Consider the following 13,977-nt stretch of genomic DNA (forward strand, 5'->3'; position numbering starts at 1 on the left):
TACCTTCAGCCAAGTCTTTCAAGGGAGAATTTACAGCCTCAGACCTTATCTGACTTGGAGAGCTGCCAGGCTGACATCTTCAAAACCTGGCAAAGAGTCTCGGAGAATCACAAACCAATTAGGTGAACTAATTGTCTTCTGCAAACTCCACTTCCCTTTCGCTCCTCTTTTATTCCCTCTGGGAGGGGCCATTCATCGTCCACCTGTGGCCTTACTCCCTAGTCGACCCTTGTTTTTTAGCTATTCCCATCGTCTGGCAACTCTGTGCATGCACACACTGGGAACAGGTTCCAGCTGTTCGTCTGCCTCACTGATGTCTGACTCCGAAGGCAGCTGATAACTGGCATCCGGCCCTAGGCGCCTTTTTGCCTCTGACGCAGAGCCCTCATCAGAGCCTTCCCCAGACTCCAGGACTGGCCCATGTTCCTCCCCAACCTCCTCACTGCCCGACTCTGCTGCCAGCTCTGCTGGCCGCTGGCGGGCTACAACACATGTATTACTTTGTGTATGTGTTTGTTGTAGTGTGTTTTTGACTCAAGGGGCTAGTCCCTGCAGTTTTGTCAGTAAGATTTCAAAAAATGGTTTGACTTCTGTGGAACAACTTGCCTCCAGAAGTTGTAAATGCTCCCAACACTGGAAGTTTTTAAGAAGAGATTAGATAACCATTTGTCTGAAGTGGTATAGAGTTTCCTGCCTAAGCAGTGGGTTGGACTAGAAGATCTCCAAGGTCCCTTCCAACTCTGTTATTCTATGTATTCTTCTCCCTAGGGCTCAGAGAGAGAGTGACTAGCCCAAAGTCACCTAAGGCTTTATACCTAAGGCTGGACAAAAACTCACCGACTCCTAGCTTCTGACCCAGTGCCTTAGCCACTATGCTAAAATGACCCTGTATATAGCATATAAGAAGTCTAGAGCATTTGCCTCTTAATATTTAGCATCTTCCATTTGTATATTTGTTTCAGTGGATTTTACTTACCCATCACTGGAAGAACCAGCTCCAACTCCCCCACCTATTGTCTATGTCAAACCCTCCGTGGTAGAAGCACCTGAAAAATTGGACATTACAAGCGAGCAGGAGAAGAAAACGGATGTACTCCGATCGCTAGTTCCTAGTGGAACCATTGCTGCTGCTCCGACTGGCATTCTCACCCAGCCAATCTCGGCTATGAAGGTTATTCCTCAGGTGAGTGATCTCTTTTCTGCAAGCAATGACCTGTCTGTTTAGACTGCCTCCTGATAGCACAAATGCCTACCCTTCTCATTCCCATAGGCTGAAGGACTATGAATTTTATTTTGTTTTTTTAAAAAATTGGTATAAATTGGTATAAACCAAGAACGAGAACATGTAAAAGCTCAGGCTGTTTCTTTGTTGCTGTCCGCCAGTAGACAAAATCTTGCCAGACTAAAGCACACTCTGCACCAGCAGTCACCAACTGGTGGTCCGTGAGAAAATTTTGGTGGTCCGCAGAAAAATTATTTGCATTTTTTAAATATTTATTTATTTATTTATTTATTATTCACATTTTTATACCGCCCTATCTCCCTAGGGACTCAGGGCGGTTTACAGCCATATAAAAAAACATATATATATACAAAGTAAAACATTAATTTAAAAAACTTATTACATAGGCCGAATATTTAAAATAGAGATATAAATAATAAAACCCCATTTAAAACCAGATTTAAAATTTAAACATTTAAAAATTTAAAAAATCTAGTCCAGTCCTGCGCAGATAAATAGATGTGTCTTAAGCTCGCGGCGGAAGGTTCGAAGGTCAGGAAGCTGGCAAAGTCCTGGGGGAAGCTCGTTCCAGAGGGTGGGGGCCCCCACAGAGAAGGCCCTTCCCCTGGGCGTCGCCAGTCAGCACTGCCTGGTCGACGGCACCCTGAGGAGTCCCTCTCTGTGAGAGCGCACGGGTCGGTGAGAGGCATTCGGTGGCAGCAGACGGTCCCGTAAGTAGCCCGGCCCTATGCCATGGAGCGCTTTGAAGATCATTACCAAAACCTTGAAGCGCATCCGGAAGGCCATATTGCACTAAATCAGGGGTCCTCAAACTATGGCCCCTGGGACGGACACATGCAATGAACGCTTGTGTCGCTGCAGAGACTCTTCCCCTTTGGGGTCTTTTTGTGTGGGTCAGAATGGGACAGAAATTCCAACTTGGGGTCTGCTTCAGCCTCCTGGTGCAGGGCTTTGGGCGAAGGCTGGAGGGAAGCGCCGTTGGTGGCGAAGAGCCGGAGGGCCTTGTTCCATTTGGTGCATGGTGCACACTGCATGCGCGCATGCAGCATTCTTTTGGCATGCAGAGCGCATGCGCAGCCACCAAACCAGTAGTAAACCCGTTCAGATTCCACCACTGTCAACAACCATTCATTTAATGGACAGTTTGAAGTTATAACAGCACTGAAAAAGGGACTTATGGCCAGTTCTTATACTTATGACTCTTGCAGCATTTCCACAGTCACGTGATCAAACTCCAGGTGCTTGTCAGCTGGCATGGTTGCAGCCGTCCCTTCGGAGTCCAAAGGGATTTTCATTTGCAACCTTCGACAAAGTCAATGGGGGGTGGGCAGCGAGATTCACTTAACAACTGTAGCGATTTACATAACAAAGATGCCCCCCACCCCCCCGGCCCCAAAAAAGTCATAAAATGGGATACAGCTCACTTAGCCACTGCCTTGCTTAGCAACGGGGAAAATCTGCTGTGGTCATAAGTTGAGGATTGCTTGTAGGTCCTGAATGTATGCCGTTTGTACTCTTTATCTCCTAATGCGCTTATATTGTATTTTGGATTTGGCTTTTTTTCTTTTTTTAAAAAACTCTATATTTTTCAAAAACTATGAGGCAGAAGGGAGAGAAGGCAGCAAAGCAAACCGCTCCTTTTCCTTCTTTTTCTTTGGGTCCAGGTTGATCGTAGCAAAAAACCCTCGGCCAAAATTCCAGGCGACCAAAAGGCGAAGGCCGAAAGCCTAGCGATGGTTAAGCCGCTAAATTCCAACGGGAAGCTGGTTCCGGATCGTTCCACAAAGCCATCGCTGGATACGAAGCCCGGCCTAACGGACGAAGAGAGGAGCCCCGGGCACGCGAGGAAGGCGACTGCGGTAGAAAAAAACGAAGGAGAAAACGAAGAACCAGAAGAGCAGAGAGAGGTCCAGAGACGGGAAAGGGCAGAAAAGAGAGCCAGGGAGGACCAGGGAGACTGGGAAGGCAGAGAAAAAAATCTCCAGAGGTATCAAGAAGATCAAGAGAAGAAAGAGAAAGACCAGCCGGCCAAGGGGGTCGATCGGAAACAAGACATGGAGAAAGTCCCGCGAGATTCAGCCAACGCGAAAAAGAAAAGTGTCTCTGGGAGCGAAAGCCCCGAAATGAGGAAAGGCGACCTTGACAAAAATACGGCCGGTGAAAAGGAGAAAATGGTCTGGACCCCCGAAACACAGAGGCGCAGATTTGCAGAGGAATCCCAAGGGCCTTTGAGGGGGGATTCTGGCTTGAACAAGGTGAGCGGCCCAGTGTTCTGACTTAGGCTTCCCCAGCAGCACGAAGCTGAGTCCTCGTCCCTATAAACTCCTTTTTTATTTAATTTACAGTTAATTTCTCTCCAGCAAAGTCTTTCCTCTCCCACAGTCTTTCAAGATAGTTCACCATTACCGACCTTTATCAGGCTTGGAGAGTGGCCAGGCCGCTATCTTTCAGATGCTGCAATACTTGGCCAGAATGCAGGAATGAACTAATTGTCTCCTGCAAACACCCCTCCCCTTTCATTCCTCTTTTATTCCCTATGGGAGGGGCCTTTCATTATCCACCTGTGGCCTTACTCCCAAGTCAACCCTTGTTCCTCAGCTGTTTCCTTCGTCTGGCAACTCTGTCCACATGCTGGGAACAGGCTCCAGCTGTTCATCTGCCTCACTGATGTCTTAACTCCAAAGGCAGCTGATAACTGTCAGACGGCCCTGGCCCCCTCTCTGCCTCCAATACAGAGCCTTCCCCAGACTCCAGGACTGGCTCATGTTCCTCCCCAACCTCCTCACTGTCCGAATCTGCTGTTGGATCTTCTGGCTGCTGGCGGGCCACAACACCCACCTGAGAGTGGCAGAGAAACCTGGCAACTGTGTTTTTTTCCAGCCCTGGCTTGGAAGAATAGAGGGAGGCTGTACAGAGATAAAGCCCCACTATAAAACCCACCCACCCACCCTCACCAGCCTCTTGATGGGCTCCATATCACTTTGGAGTCCCTAGACTCATCGGCAGAACCAGGTCTTGCAAAAGACTCTTTCTGACATGATCCAGATTATTTGCTGTAACAGGCTGTAGATTTTGATTCTCAAGGATCAGTGCTTTGTATAATTCTGAATATCCAGGTCTAGCATTCAGTTCAGCATTTTAAAGACCAGGTGGTAGAATCAGAGCTGTGTCTCCTTCGATTATTGTCATGAAAGGCATTCTTGCATTTCTTATATATACAGTAAGTCTCCAATTAGATTTTTAAGATCTGTGGAGATAAGATCTATGAGGCAGATCAAGTTGGTCAGCAAACCCAGCTTCCTGTTTCTTTGAAATTCCCACTGATAAAGCAGATTCCACATTCTTGCCTTGTCTTGCAAGAGATCATTTCTGACTGCAGATCAAAAAAAAAGCGGAGGAAAGCTCCCCACCTAGAGATCCATTCTTCTCCCAAACAAACATGGCTTGCAACTGAATGGGTCAAATGTATTTTGTATGCTGTTAGAGAGAATGTTTAGTATGTCGAAGTTATACCAGAGCAGCAGTGGTGGGCTGCAACCGGTTCAGTGAGCGGGTGCTTTGCGCACGCCTAAGGCGCTTGCGCGCAGCGTTCAAAATACAGCAATTTGAAGGTCGGCTGGTTACCTTCTAAGGCAGCCCCGATAAGTAGAACAGTGGAGGCACCGAAATCAACTTAGCCAGAAAGAAGGAAATATCAGGCTGGTGGGCGGGGCCAGCTGATTGTCGGAACTACCAGTTCGCCTGAACCGGTCCGAACTGGCAGCAGCCCACCACTGCAGAGAAGTGATGCACTATGTTATCTTGACAGAGTTTAATCTCTTTTTTTGGGATGGGGGGATGTATTTTATTTTTAGTCCCAACGAGAGCCGTTAACCAGAGCCCGGAGTGAGGAGATGGGCAGGATCATCCCAGGATTGCCTCATGGCTGGGCCAAGGTCAGTCCAACTTTTAACCTCAAGTAGAACTTCTAAGTATCCCAAATAAGTTCGGTCAAGATCAAGAAAGGACCGACCGCCTCTAGATATTTTACTCATCCACAAATGATCAGGCGGGCTTAACTTCTCCCCCCCCCCCTTTTTATTTTTGTGCTGTTCTCTTCTGGACATGCCCTTTGAAGTTTCTGGATACAGTCACCGGGACTTTTCGGTACTACCATTCGCCCACCAATTCAGTCCACATGTACCCACCGGAAATGACTCCCTCGGTTACTCCGCCCACTACTCCGCCGACTCATAAGCCAAAGCCTCCGTCTACCGATCTGCGGGACAAGGAACACTCCAAACTGAAGCGGTCGTACTCTTCCCCAGACATCACTCAGGCTGTGCAAGAGGAAGAGAAGAAGATGGTCCCCACTCCGACTGTTAATCGGGAGAATAAGTACGTTGCTTACCCATTTCCTCAAAAGGGTTTTTGCAGGATATATGTTTATTCTGCAGTTGGTGGGATAAAAGAAGGAATAAAAGCTTTTTTCCCTACCTGATCCTGTTTGGAGTATGTAGGAATGAGTCTCCTGCGTGATTTTCTAAACTTTTAAGACCTGTGGACTTCAACTCCCAGAATTCCCCAGTTAGGTATGCTACCGTGTTTCCCCGAAAATAAGACCCTGTCTTATATATTTGAACCCCAAAATAAGCGCTTGGCCTTATTTTCGGGGACGCCTTATTATTTTGGGGCGCATGGAGTAAGACAGGGATCCTCTTTTTTTTCTTTTTTTTGCATTTATATCCCGCCCTTCTCCGAAGACTCAGGGCGGCTTACACTATGTCAAGCAATAGTCTTCATCCATTTGTATATTAAATACAAAGTCAACTTTTATTGTCCCCAACAATCTGGGTCCTCATTTTACCTACCTTATAAAGCAGGGGTGTCCAAACTTGGTCCCTTTAAGACTTTTGGACTTCAACTCCCAGAGTCCTCAGCCAGCAAAGCTGGCTGAGGAACTCTGGGAGTTGAAGTCCAAAAGTCTTAAAGGGACCAAGTTTGGACACCCCTGTTATAAAGGATGGAAGGCTGAGTCAACCTTGGGCCTGGTGGGACTTGAACCTGCAGTAATTGCAAGCAGCTGTGTTAATAACAGACTGTCTTAGTCCGTTGATCCACCACGGCCCTTGCCGTCTTACCTGATTTTCAGTTCTGTCTTCCTAACCTTAACCAGAGGAAATGGCAGGGCCCGGCTGCACATGCGGTTAAATATTTTCAGGGAGGGTTTATTTTCGGGGTAGGGCTTATTTTCAGGGAAACACGGTATGCTATGCTGGCTGGGGAATTCTGGGAGTTGAAGTTCACAGGTCTTAAAGGTGCCAAGGTTGGATACCTCGTTTCTTAACGGAAACCCTTGACCAAGAATAATCAGGCATTTTAAAAAACCTTTATTCCCTCACGATCCTTATTTCCTGATTTCATTTCATTTCTTCTTTTTTTTAATTTGAATTTATATCCCGCCCTTCTCCGAAGACTCAGGGAGGCTTACACTATGTCAAGCAATAGTCTTCATCCATTTGTATATTATATACAAAGTCAACTTATTGCCCCCAACAATCTGGGTCCTCATTTTACCTACCTTATAAAGGATGGAAGGCTGAGTCAACCTTGGGCCTGGTGGGGCTTGAACTTGCAGTAATTGCAAGCTGCTGTGTTAATAACAGACAGACTTAGTCTGCTGAGCCACCAGAGGCCCTTTGTGACTGATCACCTGCCTACTTGGCACCACCTGACAACAAGCAAAACTCTGTTTTTACAGATCTTCAACGGGAAAAGGCATCTGATTGAACTTATTTTTTTTCCCCCTCCCTCTCCAGACCTGTGTGCTATCCAAAGACAGAAATTTCCAGGCTTTCAGCCACACAGATCCGCCATCTGAATCCTGTGTTTGGCGGGTTGGGACCGGCTCTGACCGGCCTTCGTAATTTGGGAAATACTTGCTATATGAATTCAGTGCTCCAGTGTTTGTGCAATACCCCGCACCTGGCTGATTACTTCAACAGGAACTGCTATCACGAAGATATCAACCGGTAATTTTGGCTTCTCCTGAACCAATATTTGCATTCAAATATGGTTGCCGTGAATTATTTCCTTAATGGCATGATTGCCCATAAGTAGTTGTCTTAAATTTGTAGGCGACTCTGTTCTGACCTAGGCTTCCCAAAAGCACGAAGCCAACTCCCCGTCCCGATAAAACCCCTTTTATTTCGTTTAAAGGGAATTCCTCTCCAGCAAAGTCCCGGCCAACAGTTTTTCAAGAGATTTCACAACTACAGACCTTTATCAGGCTTGGAGAGCTGCCATGCCGATATCTTCCAAACGCCACTCTGTAGCAGACAATACTTGGCAGGAAGTCAGGAAGAGATCTTCCCTCTAATGAATTGAACTAATTGTCTCCAGCAAACTCCCCTCCCCTTTCGCTCCTCTTTATTCCCTATGGGAGGGGCCATTCACTGTCCACCTCTGGCTTTACTCCTGAGTCGACCCTTGTTCCTTACCTGTTCCCTACTCCTGGCAGCTCTGTGCATGCGCACACTGGGAACAGGCTCCAGCTGTTCTTCTGCCCCACTGATGTCTGACTCCGAAGGCAGCTGACAACTGTCAGACGGCCCTGGCTCCATCTCTGCCTCCGACGCAGAGCACTCATCAGAGCCTTCCCCAGACTTCAGGACTGTTCCTCCCCAATCTCCTCACTGTCTGAGTCTGCCACCAGTTCCGCTGGCGGGCCACAACAGACTCTTTGTAGATCCCTCTGCCCCTCTTTCCCCAATACTCCTTTTCGGAAATGTCGACCGTTCACGTTTGCAGGTCTAACTTTTTGGGGTACAAAGGAGAAGTAGCTGAGGAGTTTGGCATCATAATGAAAGCTCTCTGGACCGGGCAGTACAGATACATCAGCCCCAAAGACTTCAAAATCACCATTGGGAAGATCAACGAGCAGTTTGCTGGGTACAGCCAGCAAGATTCTCAAGAGCTACTCTTGTTTTTAATGGACGGCCTTCACGAAGACTTAAATAAAGTAGGTTTCCACTTTTAAAATATTTCTCCCTGAAGTACTGTATAGCACTAAAAAAAAAGCAGAAAAGCAGAAAATGATTTTCACCCAGAGTTTCCAATCCTCTCCTATCCGTCTTAGAAAAAAATGTTGTTGTCGTTGTTTAAAAAAAAGAAGCAGGTGTTATCCCGTGCAGAAAAGAAACCAAGCTGAAAACAGGCAGTTTCTGTGGTTTCTGCATGAGCAATAAGAAACAGGAAAACTTCCCCCATGTGTTGTCCCAAGAAGCTTTTTTTTTTTTTTCCAGAGGCAACTGGACTTCCTGGTTTTTCTTTAAAGACGTTTCGCTTCTCATCCAGGAAGCTTCTTCAGCTCTTCTTCTTGAACGAGAAGCGAAACGTCTTCAAAGAAAAAAAAAACAAAGTCCAATTGCCTCTTGAAAAAAAGCACAACCATGACCTGGATGACTGAGAATCTCCATAGACCTCCGCATTGACTGGGGAATTCTCCATTATTTTTTTTACTGCCAGTTCTGTGGACGTGTCTTGGTGGGCGGGGTGTGGCTTAGTGGGCATGGCAGGGGAAGGATACTGCAAAATCCCCACTCCTGGGGGAAGGATATTGCAAAATCTCCATTCTCTCCCCACTCCTGGGGCCAGCCAGAGGTGGTATTTGCTGGTTCTCCGAACTGCTCAAAATTTCCATTACCGGTTCTCCAGAACCTGCTGGATTTCACCCCTTGTTGAAACCCATAAGTCTTAAATGTTGGCAAGGTTGGACAACCTGGTTTAGAAGAAGAAGGTGAAAATACCATCAAAGTCGGTGTGTTGTGTTTTTAGAACCAAGTATCTATATATGTTCTCAATCTCCGTCTTTCTATAATAAATAAACGATGAGAATCGTAAATAATATAAACGATGAATGTTCTACCCAAAACACACCTTGCGATGCTTCAAGTGGGCATTGATAAGTTTTTTCGTTTTCCAATGTTCTAGGCGGACAATCGAAAACGCTACAAAGAGGAAAACAATGACTATCTGGATGACTTCAGAGCATCTGATCTTGCCTGGCACAAGCACAAACAGCTGAATGAATCGATTATCGTGGCCCTCTTTCAAGGCCAGTTCAAGTCCACAGTGCAGTGCCTGACGTGCCACAAAAAATCACGGACTTTTGAGGCTTTCATGTATTTATCGTTGCCGCTAGCCTCCACTAGCAAGTGCAGCCTGCAGGTGGGTTTGTGTTCTGACCTAGGCTTCCCCCAAAAGCATGAAGCAGAATCCTGGTACCACCAACACCCCTTTTATTAAACAAACGGTGAATTTCTCTCATTTACCTTCAGCAAAGTCTTTCAAGGGAGAATTTTCAGTCACAGACTTTAACTGGCTTGGAAAGCTGCCAGGCTGATATCTTCAAAACTTGGCAAGGAGTCTCAGAGAGTCACAAACTAATTGTCTCCTGCAAACTCCATTCCCCTTTCGCTCCTCTTTTATTCCCTCTGGGAGGGGCCCTTCATCATCCACCTGTGGCCTTACTCCCTAGTCGACCCTTGTTCTTTAGCTGTTCCCTTCGTCTGGCAACTCGGCACATGCGCACACTGGTTCTAAACAGGTTCTAGCTATTTATCTGCCTCACTGATGTCTGACTCTGAAGGCAGCTGATAACTGGGCCTCTCTCTGCCTCCGACGCAGAGCCCTCATCAGAGCCTTCCCCAGAGTCCAGGACTGGCCCATGTTCCTCCACAACTTCCTCACTGTCCGAATCAGCTGCCAGCTCCGCTGGCCGGCCACAACACTTTGAACCATTGGAAGATTCCTTAACCCTTCCAGATTGTTCTTTCGTTAAGGCCACAAGATGCTTCTCTCTAGCATTGCTGTGTGTTCAAAGGAAGAGCAAAACAGGGAAGACTGTTTTTTGTGTTGGGCCCAATGAAGGGGAAAATAAATCACCATTCACGAGATTGACAGTTTTATGCATGTAGTTTCTCTTCTTACCTACCTGTGCTCCAGCAACTATTTAGTTCTGACCTGCCATGTCAAAAATAGTAAAGGCAAGAAGTCCATCTCTTCCCACTGCCTGGAAGTTAATTCCCAAACAAGCTTTTAATGGCTGAGGTTATCTTTCTTTTTGATAGTCCTTGTTTTACTCTATACCCATGATGACGAACCTGTGGGATGCGTGCCCAAACTGGCACACGGAGCCATGTCGCCTGGCACGTTTAGAGTCACCCATTCCTCTTCTGGGTTTCTGGCGTGCATGGGCACGCAATGATCAGCTGGCCAGTGGTGAAATTCAGCCGGTCCTATCTGGATCGCGCAATACGGTAGTGCCGGCGGCGGGAGGCCCCACCCACCCGGACATCATGTCCTGTTTTTGACCCTCTGCGCATGCATAGAGGAGGCATGAGTGAGCGTAGTGCGCACATGCGCACACTCACATTTGCAAACCAGTAGTGAAGGTAAGTGAATCCCATCCCTGCAGCTGGCCTTCATGCATGTGGCAGTGCCAGAAACTGGAAGAGCTGGTCTTCCATTTACCTGCATGATCCACCCAGCAGATCGTCGCGTGCTCATGCGGGCCAGAACCCCAGAACATTAGTTGCCAGTGTGCATGTGTGTGCCGGAAACTAGAAGCACATTGTTGCACATGCGCCTTGGGCAGCTCCTATTCTGGGTTGCGGACCAGGTGAGCGCATCACTGCTCTATACAGTTATGCATCGGGGTTTCTGAGATTTCACTGCATGTACTAATCAAGTATATTATCCTAGTATTAAGGGATAGGGCTTTAACAACAACAAAAAATGAGCCCCCAATGCTACAGTATATTGTTGTGGCTAAAGTTTGTGTAGCACCTTGAACAATTGATCTGAGTTCGAGTAGTAAAAAATTACATCCATGTGGGCATCAGATGGAACTCTAAAAAAATGAGCAAGTTTGCCATTTTCATCCCTGAAAAATTGCTGTTGAATTTTCATAGTTATCTTAAAGTTATTTAAAAAAAAAAAAAGACGTTCTTTCTCTTCATGGAAGGTTAAGGTTTCTCTGTCTGTTCCTTGAAACACCACCATTAAATACAGTTCAGCTGGTTGAGACCGGTTCAAGTGAACCGGTAGTGGCGACCTGCAAGTGGGCCCACACTCACTCATCCCGGCGCTATGCCATCCTATTTAGCCATGTTTCCTAAGCCGCTCGCATGCGTGCAAGCCGCGCGCTCACATTTTCGGTGCATGGCAAACCGGTGGTAAAAATTATGTGAAACCCCACCTCTGATTAACCGTATATTAATGATACTAATGAAGGAGTTTATTTTTTTATTTTTTGTTGCATGCTTTATTTTTTCCTCCAGGAATGCCTTAGATTATTTTCCAAAGAAGAAAAACTGACGGATAACAATCGGTTTTATTGTAGCCATTGTAAAACTCGAAGAGATTCCTTGAAAAAAATAGAAATATGGAAATTGCCACCTGTCCTCTTAGTACATTTGAAAAGGTAAGGCTGGATGTTTATCTCTATATCCGTTGTGTTTCCAATGACTACGTGTGTCCAGAGTCATCCTTGGTAACACTGGTAGCTGTATAAATTTGATTAATGAATAAATAAATAGATAAATATTGATTACTTTTGGTAGACCCATCATGGCCTAACGCTTATTTCCTGTTGCTCATGGTTTAGGTTTTCGTACGATGGGCGGTGGAAACAGAAGCTTCAAACATCTGTTGATTTCCCTTTGGAGAACCTTGATCTGTCACAATACGTCATCGGCCCCAAGAGTACTTTGAAGAGATATAACCTGTTTTCAGTATCTGTAAGTAACAGCCTTTTGAATTTGTTGTTACCGATGGGGGTGGAGCAGTGGTTAGAAGGCAGTATTGCAGGCAAACTCTGCCTACAGTCTGGAGTTCAATCCTGTTCAAATCTCAAGGTTGACTGGGCCTTCCGATAAGGTCAGTAAAATGAGAACTCAGATTGTTGGGGGAAATATGCTGACTCTGTAAATTGCTTAGAGAGGGCTGTAAAAGCACTGGAGAAGCGGTATATAAGTCTAAGTGCTGTCGCTATTGTTCGGTTGCTAAGTCATATCCCAACTTTTGGCAACCCCATGCACCACAGCATGCCCGGTCCCCATCCCTCATTATCACCACCGTATTGATGACACTATCTAACCATCTCCTCTACTGTCGCCCCTTTCTCCTTTTGCCTTCCATCTCTCCCAGCCTCAGGGTCTTTTCCAATCAGTCCTCTCTTCTCGTCTGGTGGCCAAAGTATTTTGAGCTTCAAGAAAAAGTGAGGGTTGATTTCCTTTAGGGTTGACTGATTTGATTTCCTTGAAGTCCAAGTCTCTTCTGCAACACCACAATATGAAAACGTCCATTCTTGGGGCACTCAGCCTTTTGTAGGGTCCAATTCTCACAGCCACACATCACTCCTGAGAAAACCATAGCTTTGACTCTACGGACCTTTCTCGGAAAGAGTCTTCTGAATGCTATTGGTTAATTAGTTACTAAACAGACTCCCTTGTGTTCATATATATTTATCAAGAATTTTGGCAGTGGTTGGTTCTCCAAGCTTGTTTCAATTTAGTTTCTGAACATTTCATTACCAGTCTTGGTAACATCATCAGCAGGATTTTCTGGTCCTATTCTCCTTCGTTTATAAATGTCTTGTCAAGAAAATCCTGCTGATGATGTTACCTTGTCTGATACTAAATAATGTAATAATATATGTAACTTATAATGCCTTGGTAAGGCCACACTTGGAATATTGCATCCAGTTTTGGTCGCCACGATGTAAAAAAGATGTTGAGACTCTAGAAAGAGTGCAGAGAAGAGCAACAAAGATGATTAGGGGACTGGAGGCTAAAACATGAAGAACGGTTGCAGGAACTGGGTATGTCTAGTTTAATAAAAAGAAGGACTAGGGGAGACATGATAGCTGTGTTCCAATATCTCAGGGGTTGCCACAAAGAAGAGGGAGTCGGGCTGTTCTCCAAAACACCTGAGGGTAGAACAAGAAGCAATGGGTGGAAACTGATCAAGGAAAGAAGCAACTTAGAACTAAGGAGAAATTTCCTGACAGTTAGAACAATTAATAAGTGGAACGACTTGCCTGCAGAAGTTGTGAATGCTCCAACACTGGAAATTTTTAAGAAAATGTTGGATAACCATCTGACTGAGATGGTGTAGGGTTTCCTGCCTGGGCAGGGGGTTGGACTAGAAGGCCTCCAAGGTCTCTTCCAAATCTGTTGTTGTTATGTTGTTAAATTGAAACAAGCTTAGAGAACAACCCGCTGCTGAAATCTAAAAACCGAGCTATAAGTATTTTCTATTATTTCAAATTTATCCAGAATTTCTATTCCTAGACTGTTTTCCCACGTGTAGTTTCCCTGAAACTCTTGATCCTAATTTTTGTTTCCTCCGCAGAACCATTATGGAGGGCTGGATGGTGGACACTACACAGCTTATTGCAAGAGTGCTGCCAAGCAGCGGTGGTATAAATTTGATGATCACGAGGTGTCCGACATCTCTGCATCCTCAGTGAAGTCTTCGGCTGCTTATATTCTCTTTTATACGTCTTACGAACAACGGGCTGCAGATGTAGCCACTTAAAGGAAGGACCGAAGGATGCACTAGCTGGTTTATAAATTACCGAGCTGAGACCAATGTAAAGTTGCCTAAAAGAGGGCTGCAGCAGTTCCTTATCCAAAAATGTATTTTAGTGCTATTGCTGAAAAATTAAATTATTAACTCTGCTGCTTTGT

General features: G+C 45.8%; 1 protein-coding gene across 5 annotated transcripts in view; it reads left to right on the forward strand.

Moving 5' to 3' along the window:
• Nucleotides 1–13,968, forward strand: part of USP8 (ubiquitin specific peptidase 8) — a 38,570-nt gene extending 24,602 nt beyond the window's left edge. For all 5 annotated transcript variants that reach the window (XM_058155814.1, XM_058155809.1, XM_058155812.1 and 2 more), the window contains 10 exons: nucleotides 963–1,183; nucleotides 2,908–3,498; nucleotides 5,098–5,178; nucleotides 5,361–5,620; nucleotides 7,042–7,254; nucleotides 8,033–8,243; nucleotides 9,215–9,451; nucleotides 11,566–11,708; nucleotides 11,892–12,024; nucleotides 13,640–13,968. In XM_058155814.1, coding sequence (XP_058011797.1) covers nucleotides 963–1,183; nucleotides 2,908–3,498; nucleotides 5,098–5,178; nucleotides 5,361–5,620; nucleotides 7,042–7,254; nucleotides 8,033–8,243; nucleotides 9,215–9,451; nucleotides 11,566–11,708; nucleotides 11,892–12,024; nucleotides 13,640–13,825 — 2,276 coding nt within the window. In that variant the 3' untranslated portion in view covers nucleotides 13,826–13,968. The remainder of the gene's footprint in view (nucleotides 1–962; nucleotides 1,184–2,907; nucleotides 3,499–5,097; nucleotides 5,179–5,360; nucleotides 5,621–7,041; nucleotides 7,255–8,032; nucleotides 8,244–9,214; nucleotides 9,452–11,565; nucleotides 11,709–11,891; nucleotides 12,025–13,639) is intronic.
• The last annotated feature ends 9 nt before the right edge of the window (nucleotides 13,969–13,977 follow it).

This window comes from Ahaetulla prasina, chromosome 13, assembly GCF_028640845.1.
Source record: "Ahaetulla prasina isolate Xishuangbanna chromosome 13, ASM2864084v1, whole genome shotgun sequence".
NCBI lineage: Eukaryota > Metazoa > Chordata > Lepidosauria > Squamata > Colubridae > Ahaetulla > Ahaetulla prasina.